Raw genomic sequence first — 23,505 nt, forward strand, 5'->3', positions numbered from 1 at the left:
ATTTAAATAAATAGGATATGATTTAGGTTTTTTTTTAAATTAAAAATTTAGTTTTATAGGTAATGGATGTTCCTGTGTTGTTTTGTTTTAATGCCTTTTCAAATACTTTTGCTAATTTTTCTTTTATCCTAATGAAGTATATTGGGAAGTATATTAAAATTTACAGCTTTGTTTATTCAACCTAAAGAAGTTTAATTTTTTAACAGTGATGACTTCTTTATATATATGTTTTCTATTTTTTTTTTTTTTTTTTGTACCAGGGATTAAACTCAGGGGCACTTAACCACATTAAGCCACATTCCCAGCCCTTCTTTGTATTTTTATTTATAGATAGAATTTTGCTAAGTTGCTTAGCACCTTGCTAAATTGCTGAGGCTGTCTTTGAACTCGAGATCCTCCTTCCTCAGCCTCCCGATCCACTGGGATTACAGGCATGTGCTATTATGCCTGATATATTTTTTAATATTTAATAGGGTTTCTGCTTTTGCTAAGTGGATTTTTGGGGCTGATTATTAACTATAGGTTTTATAAAAATTGAAGTTATATCCATAAAACATAGAATACTATGACACTTTAATTTTTATGGGACCTGAGTGATTTATGCCTTACACGACACTTGAATAATTTTCTCCCATTCTATCAATGTGATCTGTAACTCTAGGAATATGATTAAAACTGTTGAACCTTTCTTTATAACATTGATATTCCAGCATTTTCCAGTTAGGTAGGTAACTTGGATAATGTAGGTCTTTATTAATAACTTATTTTTTTGAGAGGCCAGATTTCCTTTGTGTTTGGTTATGTTTTGTATGTGAATAAGGGTTATGAAAGAACTAATCAAAATAGATTGTTTTTATGTTGCTAGCCACAAGACAAATATTATGCTTTAGCCAAAAAGTTTAGGATCTAAAAAATATATTGTAAAATATTGTGTATTTGCCTAATACTGGGGGAACAAAAAGATGATTTTTTTTCTTGTTCAAATCAGGATTTAAGATAATAATTTATTAAATCCACAGTGGACATTTTTGCTATAAATCTCTTTTCTTCTTTTCTAGTTGTTTCCTGATAAAGGCACAGAGAAAACAGAAAAGGTATTTTTTCCTTAAGTGTTGAAAGTTCAGAATTAGATCTTGCTTATATGCAAATTAATTGGAGAAAATAATTATTTTCAGGTTGATTTTGACTTAGCAGAAGATACCAAATTAATAGAATTAGATGATTCACAGAAAAGTGAGCATACTGTATTAATAATGCCACCTGAGCCACCTCCTGATGATGGAAAGGACCTCTCACCAAAGTACAGGTAGAAAAAAGAAATTTAAAGAACTTCTTGGGCACTGCTTGAATAGTTTATTTCAATTTCTTATCAGTATTATTAGATATGTATATTAGTAATTTGTAATTGTTGTTTTTAATAGTAATTCACTGACCTAATAGAGATGATTATCATACGGAGATGCCAGCAGGTATTATAGTTTAAGAATTAGATGGCCTTGTTAGAAGAGAAGCCAGGTTTTGATCATTATTCACCTAAATGTTTAACTATAATAATCTTTAAAAATTTCAGTTCTGAAGAAGAAAAAAAATTAACTTTTTGTTAGGTTCCCACTTTCTTCAGGAGGTCTATTGCTAATGTAAATAACTTGAAAATCGTATGATTAGTAAGATAGAGAAAACTTACAGAATTGGAGTCATTCTTTGTTAAAATAAACCCGAAGAATAGGATTTGAATGTGAACCTTTTAATAAATTAGAATGGATTTGTTTTTTAAAATTTTTATAATCATAATAATACATAGTTGTTAATAAACTTATAAAATCAAATTGAAAACATAATACATCATTTTAGCACCAATACTTACATGTATTAGAAACTGTGTATGTGTGTATGCATTGTATGTTACAAGTTCATCTTGTACATAATCTTTGTAACCTGTGTTTGCCTTTAAGAGTCCAAACACTTTTCCAAGCCATTAAATTTTTTGTGCCTTATCATTTTTAATGATCACATTGTATACAGTTATTATGACTTATTTAACTAGTTTCTTTTGTACTTGTTTGTAATTCTTTGCTGTCCATATCTTTGTGGACATATACAGTTATTTTCTTAGGCTGCATTCCTAAAGGAATTCTTATAAGGGAAAGTATAAAATGTACCTTCCCCAAATATGAACTTAATACATAATCACAGCAGGACTACATGAGAATAAAGAGTATATATCTGGAATTGTGTGACTTAATTAAATACTATTTTAATTTCATGTTATAGAATTCTTTTTTATTTTGACTTAACTTCCATAAGTTAGAATTCTTATTATTTACACACAAGGTAAAATCAAAAGGGAAACGCAGTATTTCCTAGAAGAAAATAAGCCAAAGAAAATTAGACAATTTCTAAGAAGAATTCCAAAATCATTAATTTGAAAATATATTCCACTTTTCTAGTATAAGAAATGAAAACCAAATTGGTAGGAAGAAGCATTTTTAATTTACCTGACTGAGGATACATTATGTTGTAATTAGTGTATATGTTAAGTTATAATCTCTGGAAATAATTTGACAATGATCATAATAATCTTACATCTTTTGATAAACATTGACCTAGAAAACTACTATTGGGTATTCATCCTAAGAAATTAAATAAAATGTTTATAAAGGTAATGAATATAAAAATTTAATGGCAGAAATTTAGAAGTTAGCTAATAATGTCCAACAGGGAGGAATTTGTCAAATTATAGTACATTCCTAAAATAAAAGTAGTGTGAAATTTTTTTCTTTTAAATACCAATGCAAAGTAATCTTATGAAGAAAAACCTAATGGTTACAAAGTATACTAAATATTACTTTTAATATAAATTATCAAACAGATTCTGTTGAAGGAATTATTAATTCCTCTGTTAAGTAAGGTGTCAGGGATTTCTGTTTTTCAGGAATTGGTCAAAAATAACTAATCGGGTGGGGAAGAGCCAGAGTTTCCATGTAGGCAATTCATGTATCTTATAGCTATATTGTATATTTTTGGAAGAAAAATTTCTTCATATAAGGATTTGAAGGGACAATACTGGGTGCTATTGAAGGTGTAGAAATATTTACCTACTGGAATACTATGAAGAGTTTATGTATTTTAAATTAGCAGTTCTATTTTTGTTTTTTATTTTAGTTACAAATATTTTCCAAGACTGGACCTTAAACTTTTTGACAGACCACAGGAGTTGAAACTTTGTTTTAGTAGACACCCTACTGGGAATAGCATTACAAACAGTCCAGCTCTCATGGCTAAAAGAACTAAACAGGTCAGATATTCTTTATAATACATGTTAATTTAAAGTGTGAAATATGTGTATGTGATATGCAGCTTCTAGTATACAATTAACACCCATGACAACCATTTGAAGACCTACTATGGTTGTTACTGAATTTAACTAGATTTGTTACAAGCCTCTTTCCATTATTGAGGCTAAAGTTTTTGAATGCACATGTTTATGCTTTAAAGGAATCCTTGGGAACTAAATATACTTAAAATTTTTTTTTATCAATATAACTCACATATCATACAACTCACCCATTCTTAAGCATACAATTCAGTGGTGTTTTTTTGTTTGTTTGTTTGTTTTGCATGTACATGGGGTTGTACAGCTATCACGACAATTTCAGGCCATTTTCATCACCCCAGGAAACAAACTTGCATCCTCTCCCTCCCTGGGCAACCACTAATCTCCAAAGATTTGTCTATTCTAGGCATTTCATATAAATAGAATTGTACAATATGTGTTCCTTTGTGATTGGCTTCTTTCTTTCTTCCTTTTTGGTGGGAGGTACTGTGGGTTAACCCAGGGGCACTTAACCACTGAGCCACATCCCCAGCCCTTTTTATTTTTCATTTTGAGATAGGGTTTCACTAAGTTGCTGAGGCTGGTCTCGAACTTGGGATCCTCCTGCCTCAGCCTCCCAAGTCCCTGGAATTACAGGCGTGCATTGCCTCGCCTGCTGTGGTTGGCTTCTTTCAATTACTAATGTTTTTACGGTTCATCCATTTTATAACATGTACCAATACTTCAAATACCTTTATTTTATTTATTTTTATATGGTGCTGAGGATTGAACTCAGTGCCTCACCCATATGAGGCAAGTGCTTTACCACTGAGCCACAATCCCAGCCCCAGTACTTTATTTCTTGCTGAATAATATTCCACTTAAGGACATTTCACATTTATTTACCTGTTCTAGGATACATAGGTGATTCCTACTTTTTGGCTATTCATGAATATTGCTGCTATGAACATTTACGTACAAGTGTTTGTGTGGATGTATGTTTTTGTTTCTCTTGGATATGTATCTGGGAGTAGAATTGCTATGTCATATAGTAACTTCAGGTTTAACCATTTAAAGGGAGTGTTAGGTTGTTCTTCAAAGTGACAGAGCCACTTTACATTCCCACCAATAGTGTATGAATAGTGTACCAGTTTCACAGTGTCCTTCTTATTTCTTGTTATTATGTTTTTGATTATAGTCATCTAGTGGATATGAAATGGTTTATTTATGTAGTTTTGATTTTCATTTCCCTAGTAGCTAATATAAATGTACAATATACCAGATAGTACATTCTAAAGGACAATCCAGATATTTTTCTTTACTGCTCAGTCTGAGAATTAAGCTGTGTTTAGGTATGAATTAAAATTAAATGTCCTTTTTATGTACAGGACATTTTGAGATTTTTTCAAAACATGGAAAATTTCAAATAACATTTTTAGTTTAGGTTTTAATTCCTGGATAGTCTCCCAAATCTTTGAGGTGTTCCTTAATTTTATAAAGTTGATGTTTCTTTCAGTATTTTCTGAGGGAAAACAAAAATTATAATTTTTTATTGTCACCAGGTTAATGAAGGCAGCTTTCTAAAATTGGGTAATTTTAGTTTCTAATTCTTAACTTCAGCAGATTTTTGTGTTTTAAACTACCTTGAAAAGGACCATTAATACCTTAGATAAACAAGGGCATGAATTTAGCTGTATCTTCAAGTCTCATGGAGATACAGTCCAAAAGGAAAATGAACATAAAAGTATCATTTTTATTTAGAACACGTCCCAACAGAAAGAATCTTTAGCGCAAGGCATGCAGTGACATCCTGGCAAATCTAGAAGGCTCTGTAGTTTCCCACAGTGTGTAATTTTATAAATTACCAGCAAGTGATTTTAATACCTAATCTCTACACTAACATTTTTAAAAAATATTTTCTTAATTGTAGATGAACACAATATCTTTATTTATTTATATGTGGTGCTGAGGATTGAACCCAGTGCCTCATATGTGCAAGATAAGCACTCTACCACTGAGCCTCAGTCCCAGCCCCTCTATACTAACATTTTGAGATTCTTCAAAACATGGACAATTTCAGAATAACATTCTTAGTTCAGGTTTTACTGATTCCTGGATAGTCTCCCAAATCTTTGATCTCTAATCTACCTAAGTCAGAATGAAAATCAGAAATAGTAAGCATGGCTATCAAACTGTTAGGAAGATCTGTGATATTTCTCAGACTTTGTTGACTACAAAAGAATAACACTTTAAAGGGAACTGGTCAGGGAGAGAATTAACAGTCCAGAGAAGGAATAGTATGGTTTTAGTTCTGTCTTTTCCCATTAAAAATGAGCAGCATCTTAGAGTGCTTTTTTTCTTTTTCTAAGGAATTTCTAGTCTGTTAGAAGATGTGCTTGCAAGCAAATATACTTGCAGATTGCTCAAGGAGCCACATGACACTAAATACGAAGTCATTCATAAAAATAAAACTAAGAAATACTTGATTTGGGAGTCAAATTTAACATTAAAAATTTCTTTCCCTTTGCCTTCTCAGTCCCCCAACCCTAATAGATTTTAGTAAACACTGTAATATTTTATTTTTTCTCTTTCTAGGAGATTAAAACAGCTCATAAATTGGCAAGGAGATGTTATACAAATCCACCACAGTGGGCCAAGTGTCTGTTCAGTCATTGTTATAGTTTATGGTTCATTTGTCTCCCAGCCTATGTTAGAGTTTCTCATCCTAAGGTCAGAGCACTTCAACAGGCATATGATATACTTATCAAGATGAGAAAAACAGATGTGGATCCACTGGATGAGGCAAGTATAACATTTAATAATGTTTAAAAGAAAATTTTTATTTTTATACTGTTAAGAAAATTTAGTTTTTAGTTGCTTTAAAGTATGCTCAGGATTTATTAGGCAGGAAAGGTAATATTACTCTGTTTCATAAAGCTAATACTCATTATTTATTTTAAAATATATTTATTAAAAATTACTGCTTTGGAATGAAGTTAAGACCTCCTACTTGGGCCTGATTATCCTTGATGAATAGAAAATAATAATGATTTCATTTGATTTTTAAAATAACTTTTTTAGGGAATAGACAGGACATAGGCTTTTTGCAAGTGGTTCTCTTAGGACCATTGTCCTAAGATGAGTTACGTAATCTGTTTGTGTTTCAGATTATTCATCTGAAAATGTAGCTCCTAGTTTTTCAACTTTGATACTGTTAGCATTTTGGCCCACATAATTATTTATTATTTTTTTTGGTGGGGGGGGCTGTCCTGTGTTTTATATGACGTTTGGCAGCATCCCTGGCCCTTACTCACTAGATGCCAGTATCACCCCTTCTCTCTTTCACAAGTTATAACAATCAAAAATGTCTCATTGCCAATTGTCCCCTGTAGAACAGAATTGCCCCTGGAAAACCACTGATATGATAATCATAGTTACTAGCTTCTTTGTAAGGTTGATTTGAAGGTTAAATTGATTGATATACTTATAGGGCTGGCTCAGAAAATGCATTCAGTGAATGACAGCTAGACATTTTATGCATCTTTCTTAAGCCTCAAAATCATCGTAAGAGGAAGGTACTGATATAATCTAGTTAACAGTTAAGTAAATGGAGGCACTTATTTTAGCTTTTTTCTTTGCTATTTTTCCCTTTAGAAATTATTTTTAGTATTGTTATAATTAACTGTCAAGAACTACCTAGCCAGGTATGGTGGGAGGTTGAGGCAGAAGGATCACAAATTCAACGCCATCTTCAACAGTTTAGCAAGGCCCTAAGCAACTTTGCAGGACCATGCCTCAAAATAAAAAAAGTAAAAATAAAAAGGGCTGGGGATATGGTTTAGTGGTTAAGCACCTCTGGGTTCAATCCCCAGCACCAAAAAGGGGGCAAAAAATCTATAACTAGATCAGAATTTAAAATGAAAAGTTTTTGCTGATATTATTAGAATGTACCTAATTTTCTTCTCGTTCTTTTTAAGACATGACTTTACAAATCCTAAATGGGCACCCTGGAGCTGCTGTCTTTAATTCCTTTGGCATAGAGTATATACATAGTGATTGGGGAAGAGAGCTATTTTAATCATATTTGATTTTAGAAATAACTTCTTGCTAAGTTATGGCGAAAAATAGTCATTCTCTTATTTACTCAGATGAGATGTATGCACATAGGTCTTATGTGAAATAGCTAATAATGCTATTGAATAGGTTTAAAAAATAATTATCTTAGATGCTCAAATCAAGCTGGGTGTGGTGACACTTGCCTGTAATCCCAGCAACTTGGAAGGCTGAGGCAGGAAGATCTCAAATTTGAAGCAAGCCTCAGCAACTTAATGAGGCCCTAAGAAACTTAGCAGGACTCTGTCTCAAAACAAAAAAGGCTAGGAATGTGACTTAGTGGTTAAGTGCCCCTGGGTTCAATCCCTGGTACCAAAAAGAAAAAAAGAAAGGGCGGAGGGAGAGAGAGAGAGAGAAAGAAAGAGCTCAAATTCATATGAAAGATAAAATAATGCTTAATAACTTTATGAAAAGATTTGAATAAATTTATTTTTTAAAAATCTCTTACTGGGCACAGTGGCGCATGCCTGTAATCCCAGCAGCTTGGGAGGCTGAGACAGGAGAATTAAGAGTTCAAAGCCAGCCTCAGCAATGGTGAGGCACTGAGCAACTCAGTGAGTCCCTGTCTCTAAATAAAATATAAAGTAGGGCTGGAGATGTGGTTCAGTGATTGAGTGCCCCTGAGTTCAATCCCCGCTATCCTCCCCCAACCCCAGCCCCACTCAAAACAAAAAACAAAAAAACAAAAAAAAAAACTCTACAAGTCCATAGATGGACTAACATGCTACCTCCTAATGGTTTGATGTTATTTCTTGTTAGGTGTGCTATCGAGTAGTAATGCAGCTTTGTGGACTTTGGGGTCATCCTGTTTTAGCAGTGAGAGTCTTATTTGAAATGAAAACTGCTAAGATAAAACCAAATGCCATTACTTATGGTTATTATAATAAGGTAAGTAGAGTTGATACCAGGCAATATATGATACTTAAGAATGATAAGTTGATGGACGTGGTGGCACATGCCTGTTATCTCGGTATCTTGGGAGGCCACCCTCAGCAATTTAGTGAGGCCCTAAGCAACTCATTGAAACTTTGTTTCAAAATAAAAAGGGCTGGGATGTGGCAGTGGTAAAGTGCCTATATAAATAAATAAAATTAAACTAAAGAAATTTTATATCTTATTATTTATAAAATTTCTCCTACAGGATATTTTAGGGGCATAAGTTTTTATTTTCCCTTTTAATTGACTAATGAAAATTGCATATATTTATGATATACAAAATGATGTTTTGAAATATGTATACATTGTAGAATGACACAGTCAAGCTAATAACTTATGCATTTTTTCACTTACATTTTTTTTTTGTGGTGAGAACAATTAAAATCTACTCTTTACTAATTTTCAAAATATAATATGTTCTTATTAACTGTAGCCACCATGTTGTACAATAGATCTTTTGAATTTATTTTTGCTATCTAACTGAAATTTTATATCCTTTGACCAACATTTTCTTAAACTCTGTCCCCACTCCCTATCCCTGTAACTACTATTCTGTTTTCTGGAATCCATATTTAAGTGATATCATGCAGTGTCTTGCAGTACCTTTTGTCTTTCTGCATCTGTTTTATTTCATTTAACATATTTAACTGTTGATGGACACTTAGGTTGTTTCTGTATTTTGGCTTTTATGAATAATGCTACAGTGAACATGGGGGTGCAGATCTTTTTGAGATATTGATTTAATTTCCTTGAATATAAATACAGTAGTGGGATTACTGAATCATATGGTAGTTTTATTTTAGTTTTTTGAGGAATATTCACACTTTTCCATAATCTGTACTAATTTGCTAAGTTATGGTGAATAATAGTCATTCTCTTATTTACTCAGATGAAATGTATGCACATAGGTCTTATGTGAAATAGCTAATAACATTGCTTCTAACAGTATGCCAGGGTTTCCTTTCCTCTACATATTTACTAACACTTCTTTCTTCTTTATTATAATACCCATTTTAACACATGTGAGGTGATATTTTTAGTTTATTTCTTTGATTAATGATGTTGAGCAGTTTTCCACATACCTGTTGATGATGTGTTCATATGTTTGTATGTATACACATAATTTGTGTAATTCTTTATATGTATATATGCACATGTGCATGTGTAATTTTATACGTATACAAACATGCACATTTGTATATATATGTAATTTTTAAATAAAATATTCTTAATGACCATTATTTTTGCCTTTATTTTACCTTTAGGTAGTTTTGGAGAGCCCATGGCCTAGCAGTACTCGCAGTGGTATTTTCTTATGGACAAAGGTACGGAATGTAGTACGTGGCTTGGCACAATTTAGGCAGCCACTTAAAAAGACCATTCAAAAGTCCCTGGCATCCTCAATATCAGGTAATATATGTAATTGGAAAGATACTTTCATTATGAACCATAGCTTTATAGGCATAGGGATTTTTAATTACATGAAGTAGAAAACTCAAATGAAATTCTGGTTAATATTTTTATGTACAATGGAAAACAGATTATCTTAGTCCAAAATTATTTTTGCCTTTTCCCCTGTAGAAATTTAGAAAGTGTTCTGTGATTATAAATAAACTGTGGGTCATTCATATTTAATTTCAGAAATTATCAGTACATGAGTTATTGAATTCCATTGTCCTTATCTTCAGTTCCTCAGAATGCCACAGGTGGAAGTGATGGGGACACGGTGAGCCACGGTAGCGTGGATAGTTCTAATGATGCTAACAATGGGGAGCACACGGTCTTCGTCAGAGATTTAATCAGGCTTGATTCCATTGATAATCACTCTAGCACAGGTACTAGAATCTGTATTTTACTAACCCTTCACTTAGTATCATATTGTCTTTTTCAAAAAGTTTTGCCCTCTTTTAAGTTTGTGCAATATGAACACTTTTGAAGTAGTATATAAGAAAAGAAATTTCACTTCCGCACTTCTATTTCCTATAGTATAAAATTAACTTTGGAGTGCTGTGCACAGTGCTCTAGGATTGTCTTTCTTTGTATTTGTTCATTATTAAATTGTGAAAGTGCATGATATGTTAGGCATTGTGAGCTAATGAACTTGACTGTTAGTGACACAACTGGCAAATCTTTTTTTACTTTCATTAAATGGAAAATATATCTTAGAACTTTGAGATTATGAATGTTAAAGAAGGAAAAAAAAATAAGTCACATGCCATGAGATAACATATTTTGTTTATTTTAAAGGACATTTTTAAGAAATCTGAGAACCTACTTATGTACATAGTTCTGGGTATTACCTCAGTCCTCTGAAATTACAAATAAGTGTAATCAAAGTAGCACTTTGGGCAGATATGTGTGTGTTGCACATCCTTCTTTTTGTGTTGTTTTTTTTGTTGTTGTGGTGGTGGTTATTATCTCAAGCCTTCCTTTAGAAACAATTCTGAGTCTAATTCCTGTGCTTCATCTGATAAACTTGTCTCAATGACTGAAGTTTCCTTTTCTCTGCTCTTTGTTGCTCTGCTTTTTGCTCTGTGCTGTTTCTTGGTGCTGCATTTGTCCTTGGCTGTCATGGTGTGGGGTGCAGACAGACTTTTATGACGTGAAGCTATGGATACACGTGTGCGTTAATTCTGCCCTTGAATGTTAACCACTTCAGGTAATTTCCCATTTATTAGGTTAAATTTTGCTGACAAACAAGGGTGGGGGAAAAGACATTTTGTTGTATTTTAAGTTTTATTACAAGTGGAAAACCATTTTCGATTTCTTGGCTTTTCTCCTTAAGATAAGGGTAATCATATTTAGACTCTCCTGAAAATATCCAACTAACATTTATGGTCAGCTTGCAAAACTGACTTATTTTTATTTATCTTATTTTAAAATATGTTGTACTTTGCTGTAATTTTTACTTTGAGGTTGGTTTATAGCATCATTGTGTTGAATACTGTTATGGGCATTAATTAATTCATTGTTCTAGTTGTTGAGCTGGTTATGCTTTCCAAAACTAGATTGCTGCATTTTTGTCTAAAAACTACTTTTAATTTTTTTCAACGTAGGTTATAGGTGCAATCTTGTTTATAATTAACTTTATTAGTTTTCAATCCTGTTTGTAAATTAACAAGTAGGAATTTTTATGAGACTTTAAAAATTTTTGCCAACTTATTTTATTTCCATTGTATTTTTTCCTAATACTTTGGAAGAAATGGGCTTTGTGTGTTTAAAAACAAACGAAAAAAAATCAAGCAAATAATTTTTTGGTAAATAAAACAGCTTACCATGAATGATAATAACAATGAAAGATACCCACCTCTTAATCCTCCTTATTTTTAAGCTTATCTCATTATAAAGGCAATTTAGTTTTCTAACAGAAAATAGTCTCCTAATAATTCCAGGTAATTGGTATAAAGATTCCAATATTTTGGGAAGAACCTTTAATGCCTTTTTCATATATTTCTTTTTTTTTTTTTTTGTATCAAAGATTGAACCCAGGGGCTCTTCACCACTGAGCCATATCCCCAACCCTATTTATAGTTTTCATTTTGAGATAGGGTCTCACTAAATTGTTTAGAGCCTCGATAAATGACTGAGTCTGGCTTTGAACTTGAGATATTCCTGTTTCAGCCTCCTGAGTCTCTGGGATTATAGGCGTGTGCCACCTTGGTCAATTTAGCTGCATTTCTAATGACTGAATCCTAGATACTGAATTTGCAGTGATCATGTGTTTCTTCTGTAAGGCTTCTGGTGATGCCATTGGATATTTTTGGTGTCTTCCAGCCCAGATACTTAAGTTGTTCATTTCATTAAGGATTATCTTTTGGAATCTTATTACTTGGTACCCGGTAGTGAATTTAGATCCTAGAGGCATATCTGGGTTTAATCAATTTACCCTATTCTCAGTCTTTTGCCTTTTTCGTGGCACTAGGTTGCTATACTGGATATTCTGAGGGGGACAATAAAAATACAACTGAAAAGCAGGTGTGGTGGCACATGCCTGTAATCCCAGAGGCTCAGGAGATTGAGGCAGGAGGATTGCAAGTTCAAAGCCAGCCCCAGCAACAGCGAGGTACTAAACAACTCAGTGAGACCCTGTCTCTAATTAAAAAGTGCAAAACAGGGCTGGGGATGTGGCTCAGCGGTTGAGTGCCCCTGAGTTCAATCCCCAGTGCCAAAAAACCCAAGAAACAAAAAACAACTGAAGTTGTTAGCCATTCTAAATAGTAGTATTTAGAGAAGTTTAATTCTTTTGTTATATGGCAAATCCAAGTCTGAGTGGTTGTATAGTAATATGTTGTAGGAAATGGAAGGTACTGCATATTTTATGTCTCTTTCATTGATATCTTCATAACTGATTTCTTCAGTAACTGGACTTAGTTTCAGTTTTAAATTATAGAACTTTAAAGCCAAAACAGACTTCAGAAACTCTATTTTGAAATAATTTTTAAATTTATAGAAAAGTTTATATACTTAGTTTTGTGCAGTAGCAGTATAGTAGTCAATGAGGTTTATCCAAGGTGCGATTATTGCTAATTGAAAAGTTTATATACTTTATATTCTGATTTTGTCAATTGTTCCTAATGTCCTTTGTGGTACTTTAAATCCCTCTCTTTAGTCTCCTTTAACCTGGCAGTTTCTCATGCTTTCTTTATCTATTATGACTTCAATCTTCCCCTACTCCCACCCCCAGTACTGGAGATTGAACCCAGGGTCACTTTACCACCACTGAGCTATACTGCCAGATACTTTTTATTTTTTATTTTGAGACAGGGTCTCATTGATTTCCTGAGGCTCCTCCTGCAGCCTCCCAAGTAACTGAAATTACAGGCATGTACCACTATGCCTGGCTGACCTTCACCTTTTTGAAGAATTCTTTTTGGTTATTTTGTAGAATGTTCTTTAACTTGGGTTTGTCTGATACTTCCTTGTTACTAGGGTATGTTATGCATCCAGGGTATCTATACTAAAAAAGTGATGTAACCTTATCAGATTATTGCATCCCAGAGGCAAATATTACCTACATCAAGGGTACTTTTACCACTGGGATATATCCCCAGCCATTTTTGGGGGGGTTGGGGGGTAGGGGTGTATTGGGGATTGAACTCAGGGGCACTTGATCACCGAGCCACATCCCCAGCCCTTATTTTGTATTTTATTTAGAGACAAGGTCTCACTGAGTTTCTTAGTGCCTCATTAAATTGCTGAGGCTGGCTTTGAACTTGAAATCCTCCTGCCTCCGCCTCCTGAACCGCTGGGATTACAGACATATGCTGTTGTGCCTAACCCTCAGCCATTTTTTGAGACAGGGTCTCACTAAGTTGCCAAGTCAGGCCTCAAACTTGTGATTCTCCTGCCTCAGCCTCCTGAGTTGCTACAATTATAGACATGTGCCATCATGTCCGACTATGGTTAATATTTTACCTCTTGCAGATAATAAGCTATGTGATAATATCTTCTTTCTTAGCTCAGTTTTAAGGTTAGCATCAATTGATGATGCTTGCCTAAGACAAAAATCTTTAGTACAGTGGTTACAAAGTGTGATGTCACTACTTCCACATTTACAAGATGACACATAGTATACAGAACAATTTCCCTTCTCTGTTTTTTCTTTTTTATTATCAGTATGGACTTATGGATTCCTATTTTACTCAGTGGATTATAGTCTCTAACTGTTCCTGTGTCCTTTAGACATGTTCCCAACATGGTTTTTGAGCTTTTCTGGTCAAAAAAAAAAAAGGGTTCCAAGCTCATGTTTGTACCCTCCCTGATTTAACTTTGGAATCAGCCATTTCTTCAAGGATCCCAAGTTCATTTTAATGAGGAATAGATTTTGGAAGCCAGGATCTGAGCCTGGGTTATGCCCACTGTCTCCAGGGTAATATTGCTTCTATGCTTTTAACAAACAGAGTTAGAAAGTGTGTGTGTGTACACTTTGGAAATACCTTAATTCTAAATGAATTTCATAAGATTGTTCTTTACCTTCTTTCAGTCCATTTAAAAAAAAAAAAAAATCTGCCTTATTCCATAGTAAAAATCTTATCTTCCAAACATTATCACATTTACTCATTGATTCAATTCTACAGTATATGTAAAATAATTTCAGAATTATCACACTCATCCCCTGTGAAAAACAAACTTAAGCTGTGTTTTATTTGATTATTACTCCAGGGTTTAGGGTACATACTCAAAATAATGTGTTTAAAAGTTAACTTAAAGCAGGGTATGGTGGTGCACAGCTGTAATCCCAGCAGCTCAGGAGGCTAAGGCAGGAGGATTGCAAGTTCAAAGCCAGCCTCAGCAACAGCAAGGTTCTACACAACTTTAGTGAGACCCTGTCTCTAAATAAAACACAGAATAGGGCTGGGGATGTGGCTCAGTGGTTAAGTGCCCTGGAGTTCAATCCCTGGTACCCATCCCTCCCCCCAAAAAAGTTAAATTATTCTTCTTTGACTCATTCAGTGTGGTTATTTCATATGAAGTACAAATGCTTTCACTTGTTTCTGCTGGCATTCAATTTTAAAGTCTACTCCCCATTTTGATTTACTTATTTTGAATATATACAAATATATTACATCTCCAAAAACAGTATAATAAACCTTATGTAAAGAAGTTTCTTCCTGTTTATTTTTTCCCTTTCTATTTTTCCCCCACCCCTTGTAGGTAACCATTTTTATTTTTTCCTGATTTATCATTCTTACTTTTCTTTTTGCAAAAGGTAGCAGGTATAATATGTGTTTCATTCTTTTATCTTTCTTACAAAAAAGAAACATTCTATGGACACCCTCCAAGAGACTTTTTAAAACATCTTGTCCAAATCTCTAATTTCCAGGTGAAGAGATTAAGGTTCATTACTTTCAAATATGGAATGATTTTTCAGATTCTGACATTCTTGTTTCTGTTGTTAATTTGCTTCCTGTCATTGTTTTAAAAAATGTTCTGTGTGCCTTGTCAGTTTTCTTCCTTTTCTTTTAGTTGTCTAGACCAGTGGAATTTTCTTTTGATATTTTATAAATGGGTTATAAGTATACAAAAACATTTATAAGCTTGCATTCTTTGTAACAGGTGGTCAGTCTGACCAAGGCTATGGGTCTAAGGATGAACTTATAAAGGACGAAGCAGAAATTCATGTGCCTGAAGAACATATAGCACCAGAGTTGGTAACTAAAATGAACGTGCAAGTAGAAGGTTAAGTACTGATATTTATAAACTTTATTTAGGAAATATACCTATATTAATTAGATGTTTATTTTTAAATTTTTTTTAGTTAAATAGATGTATGCAATACTTTTATTTTATTTATTCCTTTTTATGTGGTGCTGAGGATTGAACCCAGCCTCACACATGCTAGGCAGGTGCTCTACCACTGAGCCACAACCCTAGCCCTTTTTATTTTATTTAATAATTTTTGGTGATCATTTTCAGGAATGTAAGGTCTAGCTAACAAGATATTATGTACTATTAAGTATAATACTTAATAAGTATGTATTACTTAATAATAAGATAATACTATATATTATTATTATAGTCTCTGAGGTTTGAAATTTAACAGACCTTTTAGAGAGTCTGTATGTTACCGTTAATGTTTTAGGAAAGTGCAACCCACTAAGGTTTTCATTTGTCAAAGTTACTTGGCTACTTTGTGTCAAAATCAGAACTAAATTTGACTCATCAAACTTGTATTCTAGTGTTGTACTTATTTTAAAAGGCTTTTCCACCAGAAGTCCTTCAAGTAGCTATGTGAATGTTTTTCATTAATACAGCAAAAATAGTCCTCATGGTTGTATTGGTTTTTACAGGACTCATTGAGGTAGAAATGATTTGTTGTAAAAATTTTGTGAGACCACAGAGGAACATTTTGGTTTATGGTAACAGGATGTTCCTTCTGTTCTCTTATACAAAATTATACTTTCTTTGATAATGCTTCTTGTTTTATTCTCCTGAGTTACCCAGAAGCAAGTCCCTCTCATATTTACCAAGTAATGAGAAACAGAATTAAAGACCAGAGGCTTAAATTGATTCACTCAGGAACACTCAGTATAGGATTATTGAATGCTAAAATAAAACATTTATTTCAGTCAGTGCTAGTGACATTTATAATCTAATGTTAGCTAGATACAGTAAACCAGTAATAAAACAGTTATATATTTACCCCTACTTGATGAAAAAATATATACGTACACGTAATCTCTATGAGGTTTCTGTTCAGTATGAGCAATATTAGGAATGATAACAGCCAAATACTTATTTTCAGAGGTGTGTGATGTGTCTGCTATTGTGGCAAAACATTCACAACCTAGTCCAGAGTCTCAGAGTCCTAATGAACCTCCTTCATGGGGCAGCAGTATTGTGAAAGTTTCATCTGGTATATTTGATGTCAACAACAGAAAAAGTAGCACTGGTAAGTTACTTATATTGGTTATTAAATGTTTAGAATATATTCTACAGATATATATGTCTTTGATGATTTTAAATTGTCAACTTAATTATAATGAACATACTAAAGAGCCAGAAATGAGCCCAAATCATATAAACAGTCTGAAGAAAATATTAAAATATTGTTATTTAAAGGTACAGTTGGACTGGGCATGGTAGTGCATACTTGTAATCCCAATTACCTGGGAGGCTGAGGCAGAAGGATTTCAAGTTTGAAGCTAGTCTTATTAGCAACTTAGTGAAACCCTGCCAACACAGTAAAATAGGAAGACAGGGAGCAGGAAAGAAAGAAAAGAAGGATTGGGGCTGTAACTCATGGTACGAGTGCTTGCCTAACATGAATGAGGCCCTGAGTTTGGTCCCCAATATCTCCACCCCCCACCCCACCCCCAAAAAAAAAGAACAGTAGCCATACCTGTCCATATGTTCTCCATCTAACCAATCTAGGGTTTGAAAATATCAGAAAATAATTGCATCTTCGTTAGGTATTTGAAGTAATTCAGAGATGATTTAAAGTATATTGGGAGGATGTGTTTAAGTTATGTGCAAGTACTATGTCATTTTATATAAGGGACATGAACACCCAGGTATTTTAGTATTGTGACGGGTGGCCATTCATGGAACCAGTCTTCCATGGATACGAAGGGAGACCTATTTAAATTTTTAAAAGATCTATATTTAATATATATGTTATTTGGAATGCCTTTCTTGTTGTGCCTGGTCTCAGTTTGGTTGTTCTTTCTCATTGTAGACCATGTACAGTATGGCCTCTTGTACTCACTAACAACAGAGGCAGTGATGTGATGAAATCCCAGGAGGTTTATGTATGGCAGGGTAATTCTTATCACTTCTGAAAGGGAAATGGAAAAAGGATTCACATCACTTGAGTTCTAAAAAAATGTACGATTTTGTGGTGGGGGCGGGCAGTGTTGGGGAACCCAGGGCCTCACTCATGCTAGCTTTACCACTAAAGGCAAGCGCTTTACCACTAAGCTACATTCCCAGCCCTGTTTTTGTTGTTTTGTTTTTTTAGACAAGTTCTCACTAAATTGTCCAAGCTAGCTTTGAATTTGTGATCCTCCAGACTTAGCCTCCTGAGTAGCTGGGATTACAGGTGTGTGCCACTGCACTTGGCTTAAGTATATGGTTTAAAAGGACAAATTGACTGGTGCCCTTTACCCTTTCCTAGTGGTAGCTACAATTCACTTCTCTAAAGTTATACAATAGATAATTTACAATTAACTTTAGAGAAATTAATTTATTCAGTCTTTTAAATTGGTGTAGGAGTACTAAAAGGGTTTTCTTTTTGCATATACCGGGATGCCAAGTATAAATGATTATGGGTTTTTATTGTTGTTGTTTGTTTGTTTGGTGGGCAGTAGTGTTTAAGAGAGAGTGCTAAAAGCTTTTGGGGAAAATAGTTATCTGCATATAAATGCACACACACACACACACACACACAAAAAAAAAAACCAAAAAAACCCAACACTACAGATCACATTTTCCTAGCCTTGTTGATAACAAGAGAGCATGAAAAAGGAGAATAGAGGTTTCCTTCAACAGGTTTTTATCTTCTTTCAGGATATTGAACTGAAAGTAGTCTGGCTTCTGGTGTTTTTTTCTTCCTGCTATACCCATCTTATTTTTGTATTACATCGTGATCTAGGAAGATTTATTTCTTTAAAAAAGGAGAGCCAAGTGTAGTGGTGCTGCCTGTAATGCCAGTCATGAAGGAGACTGAGTCAGGAGGTTCAGTTTGAAAGTTCAGAGCCAGCCTAGGCAACCTAGTAAGATCCTGTCTCAAAATAAAATTTAAAATAAAAGTGTTAGGGATGTAACCCAGTGTAAAGCATCTTTGGGTTCAACCTTTCACCTCCACCCCACACCCTACATAAACACAAAAGAAAGGAAGGTAGGATATAGGTAGGTAACTGTAGTTCCAGTTACTCAAAAGGCTGAGACGAGATTATTATATAAGTTCTAGGTCAGCCTGGGTAACTTAGCAAGACTGTTTCAAAATAAAATAGCTGGAGATATAGTTCGGTGGTAGAATACTTGCCTAGTGTGCATTCAATCCCTGATACTAGAGAGAGAGAGAGAGAGAGAGAGAGAGAGAGAGAGAGAGAGAGAGAAAGAGATGGTAATGGGGCTTTGATAGTATAGACAGTCCAGTTCATTTAAAATTTGAAAATAAATGTGCCACTAAATTCCTAGAAATAAGATAGCCTGTAGTATTTGCAGAGATCTGTTTTTTATATATTGGAAGTAGTTTTCAAATTGGGTATACATTTTGGAATTATAAAATAGGTTGGTTTAATTTCCCTAAAAGCTTCAAAAATATCTCTAAATGCTTATTATTAACTCTGATTAACTGATAGGATTATTATTACCAATTAGTACTAATCTGAAAGATTAAAAAGAACCCTGAAACCATTTTGGAAGATTAAAAAGGATTAAATCAAAGACATCTTTTTTTTCCTCAAAGCTTCCAGATCATCATGGTATTTATTTATTTATTTATTTTGAAGTACAGGGGCACTTTACCACTGAGCTACATCCCCAACCCTTTTTATATTTTATTTTGAGATAGGGTCTCACTAAATTACTTAGGCTGGCCTCAGACTTTTTATTTTCCTTCTTCTGCCTCCCAAGAAGCTAGGATTATAGATGTGTGCCACTTGTTCCTGGCTTCGTTGTACTTTTTTTTTTTTTTAATTGGTTGTTCAAAACATTACATAACTCATGACATATCATCTTTCATACATTTGATTCAAGTGGGTTATGAACTCCCATTTTTACCCCAAATACAAGTTGCAGAATCACATTGGTTACACATCCACATTTTTCCATAATGCCGTATTAGTGACTGTTGTATTCTGCTACCTTTCCTATCCCCTACTATCCCCCCTCCCCTTCCCTCCCCTCTTCCCTCTCTACCCCATCAGCTGTTGTTCAATTCTCTCCCTTGTTTTTTTTTCCCCCCTTTCCCCTCACCATCTCTTATATGTAATTATGTGTAACAATGAGGGTCTCCTTCCATTTCCATACAGTTTCCCTTCTCTCTCCCTTTCCCTCCCACCACTCGTCTCTGTTTAATGTTAGTCTTTTCCTCATGCTCTTCCTCCCTGCTCTGTTCTTAGTTGCTCTCCTTATATCAAAGAAGACATTTGGCATTTGTTTTTTAAGGATTGGCTAGCTTCACTTAGCATAATCTGCTCTAATGCCATCCATTTCCCTGCAAATTCCATGATTTTGTCCTTTTTTAGTGCTGCATAATACTCCATTGTGTATAAATGCCACATTTTTTTTATCCATTCATCTATTGAAGGGCATCTAGGTTGATTCCAGAGTCTAGCTATTGTGAATTGTGTTGCTATGATCATTGATGTGGCAGTATCCCTATAATGTGCTCTTTTAACTTTTTTTTAAAAAAAATTGAGAATCCTAAATATGAATGGGTGGTGTTCTAGTTAGTTGGAGCAGCTATAAGAGACTACTATATGATTGGGTACACTATAAACAACAGAAATTCCTTACAGCTCATTCCTTAATGTCCAAGGTAAGGGTATCAGCATAGTGGATTCTTTTGAGGACCCTCTTCCAGTTACACTGTCAACTTCTTATATCCTCACATGACACACATACACACACACACACATACATACATACTAGATTCAGTTTAAGGTTCAGTCTTTGGTAAATTTTCTAATCCCAGGAAGAATGGTGATAGAGAAGAAAAAGGACAAAAGCATTCTCCAGAGAGGAATTGTAGTTTTAGTTCTGAAAGTTGAGTGGGAATGCTACGTAAGAAGAGCAGTTTGGATTTGAATTAAAATGTAGGTTGTACGTTAAAATGTTATTTCTGAAGACAGGGTTGAGTAGGTTTTTTTGAGGGTATTTTTTTCTGTATGCCTTCTAAATTTTCTGAATCTTTTGTTAATCTTTTCTAACCTTTACTGGGAATATTACTTTCAATAATCGGAAAAGCAATAAACATTTATATATGTTATATTGGAAAATAAGGATTTATTTTTAATACTCTACTCTCCCTTTCAGGTAGTACATCAAATGTTCTATTTTCTACACAAGATCTAGTTGAAGATGCAGTCTTTGGTGAAGTTTCTAATCTCAAGAAGAATGGTGATAGAGGAGAAAAAAGACAAAAGCATTTTCCAGAGAGGAGTTGTAGTTTTAGTTCTGAAAGTCGAGCAGGAATGCTACTTAAGAAAAGCAGTTTGGATTTGAATTCAAATGAAATGGCTATCATGATGGGAGCAGATGCCAAGATTCTTACAGCAGCATTGACATGTCCTAAGTCTTCTCCACTTCATATGGCAAGAACTCATAGTTTCGAGAATGTTAGCTGTCACCTAGCTGATACTAGGACCCGTGTCTCTGAAAGTAGTTGGGATTCTGAGCACAGATCATCTGCTGTCCTAGAGATGCTTGAGGAAAGCCAAGAGCTCATAGAGCCTGTGGTTGATGATAATATAGCTAAAACCAGTACAACAAAGATGACATATGATAGTCAACAACATAATAGTAACAGTAATCAGTCAAGAGACTTGAAAGCAGAATCCAAAGATCTGATGAATAAGAGAAGTAGTGTATATGGTGTTGCTAAAGCTGTTGAAAGGGAGGATGTTGAAACTGGACTAGATCCTTTGTCTCTTTTAGCCACTGAATCTATAGAAGAAAAGCCTCCTGATTCTGAAGATAAAATGTTTTCTCCAGTTATTGCACGTAATCTGGCTGATGAAATTGAGAGCTACATGAACTTAAAAAGTCCCCTGGGTAGTAAATCTTCTAGTATGGAATTGCACCGAGAGGAAAGCAGAGAATCTGGCACTACTACTACTACATTTATGCACCCTTTAGAGAGAAGATCAAGCCTACCATTAGATAATAGCCCACCAGCCCAGGAAAATCCTAAAAGTGAGAAGAGTTCTCCTGCAGTGTCCAGGTCTAAAACTTTTACTGGACGTTTCAAGCAGCACACTCCCTATCGGACTTACAAAGATCGTTCACCTTTATCTGCATTGGTTCGTTCTTCACCACATGGCTCATTGGGTTCTGTAGTAAATTCTTTGTCAGGGCTAAAGCTGGATAATCTACTCTCAGGGCCCAAGATAGATGTCCTAAAATCTGGTATGAAACAAGCAGCAACAGTAGCCAGTAAGATGTGGGTGGCTGTAGCATCTGCCTACAACTACTCAGATGACGAGGTAAGAAAGTTTTACATGTGTACTCTGATATGAGGAGGTTTGTAGTATCTTTGTGTATGTGTAGTACAATTTAAAGATTTCTAGTAATTTTGTTTTTTTATATTTTAAAAGTTTGTACATATTCTATTTCTTTCTTAAAATAACTTGAATATTTATGTAGGAAATTCATAATGTAAAAAAGAGTATCAGGATCACTTTTTAATTCCATTAGTCATTCTAACCTAAAACATTGTTTAGTTCTTTGAAAGCACTAATGATATTTGAAATTAATAACAATGTCATGTTATATTTGCATAGGACTTCTATTTTATTTTGCTTACTTATTTATTTCAGTACTGGGACTTGAACCCAGGGGCATTCTACTACTAAACTGTATCCCCAGCCCTTTTTATTTTATTTTGAGACAGGGTCTTGATAAGTTGCCCAGACTGGTCTTGAATTTGCCATCCTTCCTAATAGCTGATATTTCAGATGTGTGCCACTGCACCCAGCAGCACTTTATTTTTAAAACAACATTTGCCTGCGTGTGTGTGTGTGTGTGTGTGTGTGTATGAAGTCTCTTCCATTTAAACTATAGAGTTCATACTACATGACAAAATTATTAAGACTTTTAAAAATCATTGTAAGTAGAATTAATCATTAGTTTTTTTTTTTTTTGTTTGTTTTATAAAAGTGGAAGTGGGGGCATTTGGCTTATTTTATGGGAAAAAGGTAATTAAAGTTTTACCTTTGTTTTCATAACTTTATGTGGTATTGGAGTACTTCAGTAGAAATGACAGGTTTTTTGTTGTTGTTGTTGTTGTTTTGAGGCAGGGGTGTACCTGGGATTGAACTCAGGTACTAAGCCACATCCCCAGCCCTATTTTATATTTTATTTGAAGACAGGGTCTCACTGAGTTGCTTATGCTTAGTGCCTTGCTTTTGCTGAAGCTGGCTTTGAACTCATGATCCTCCTGTCTCAATTTGACAATTATTTGTAAATATTTGCTATTATTATAATTGTCACAGTGTGTTCTAGGTACTGTTATAAGCCGTACATTTATTTTTGTATATGGATATATATATAAACATATATATTTATTTAATTTTCATAACAACCCTATGTAGTAGTAGTATTTTTATTTTATAGATGAGTTATAAGTTTAATGTCTGAAGATCATACAACTAGTAAGTGGCAGAACAAAGACTTGAAGTCATAGATATTGACTCTAGAGCCCATGTTCTTACTTTTGAAGCTATATTTTAGGAAAAGACATTGAATGGCAATGTATTTAAAGAGTCGCTGGTTGGATGGTGCATGCTATTATTCCAGTGACTCAGGAGTGGTTGAGTGGCCCTTGGGATCAATCCCTAGTACTAAAAATAATAATAATAATAATAATTATTAACATGGTTTTATATCAAAGACAATACAAATCTTGCCTTTTTAAAGAAAAATACCTAAATAAATAAATTGGAACTTATTATTGAGATGATTTCTATGCAACTAAA

The 23,505-nt window shown here is 34.1% G+C and overlaps 1 protein-coding gene, 1 long non-coding RNA gene and 1 pseudogene across 3 annotated transcripts in view; 2 read left to right on the forward strand and 1 right to left on the reverse strand.

Annotated features, from left to right (window-relative positions):
* The window catches only part of Dennd4c (DENN domain containing 4C), a 100,449-nt gene that overhangs the window by 53,828 nt on the left and 23,116 nt on the right, over positions 1 to 23,505 (forward strand). Inside the window, exons 14-23 of one of the 2 annotated variants that reach the window (XM_027950615.3) lie at positions 1,059 to 1,094; positions 1,176 to 1,306; positions 3,163 to 3,295; positions 5,909 to 6,115; positions 8,186 to 8,314; positions 9,628 to 9,772; positions 10,051 to 10,197; positions 15,419 to 15,541; positions 16,608 to 16,754; positions 20,846 to 22,014. In XM_027950615.3, the coding sequence (XP_027806416.2) occupies positions 1,059 to 1,094; positions 1,176 to 1,306; positions 3,163 to 3,295; positions 5,909 to 6,115; positions 8,186 to 8,314; positions 9,628 to 9,772; positions 10,051 to 10,197; positions 15,419 to 15,541; positions 16,608 to 16,754; positions 20,846 to 22,014 (2,367 nt within the window). The remainder of the gene's footprint in view (positions 1 to 1,058; positions 1,095 to 1,175; positions 1,307 to 3,162; positions 3,296 to 5,908; positions 6,116 to 8,185; positions 8,315 to 9,627; positions 9,773 to 10,050; positions 10,198 to 15,418; positions 15,542 to 16,607; positions 16,755 to 20,845; positions 22,015 to 23,505) is intronic. The other variant, XM_027950616.3, reaches the window with a different exon arrangement.
* Positions 1 to 23,505, reverse strand: part of LOC139701567 (uncharacterized) — a 38,716-nt gene that overhangs the window by 2,230 nt on the left and 12,981 nt on the right. The window lies entirely within an intron of this gene.
* On the forward strand, positions 12,829 to 12,908 carry LOC139701654 (U4 spliceosomal RNA; annotated as a pseudogene).

The sequence above is a fragment of the Marmota flaviventris genome, chromosome 13, assembly GCF_047511675.1.
Source record: "Marmota flaviventris isolate mMarFla1 chromosome 13, mMarFla1.hap1, whole genome shotgun sequence".
Classification (NCBI taxonomy): Eukaryota; Metazoa; Chordata; class Mammalia; order Rodentia; family Sciuridae; genus Marmota; species Marmota flaviventris.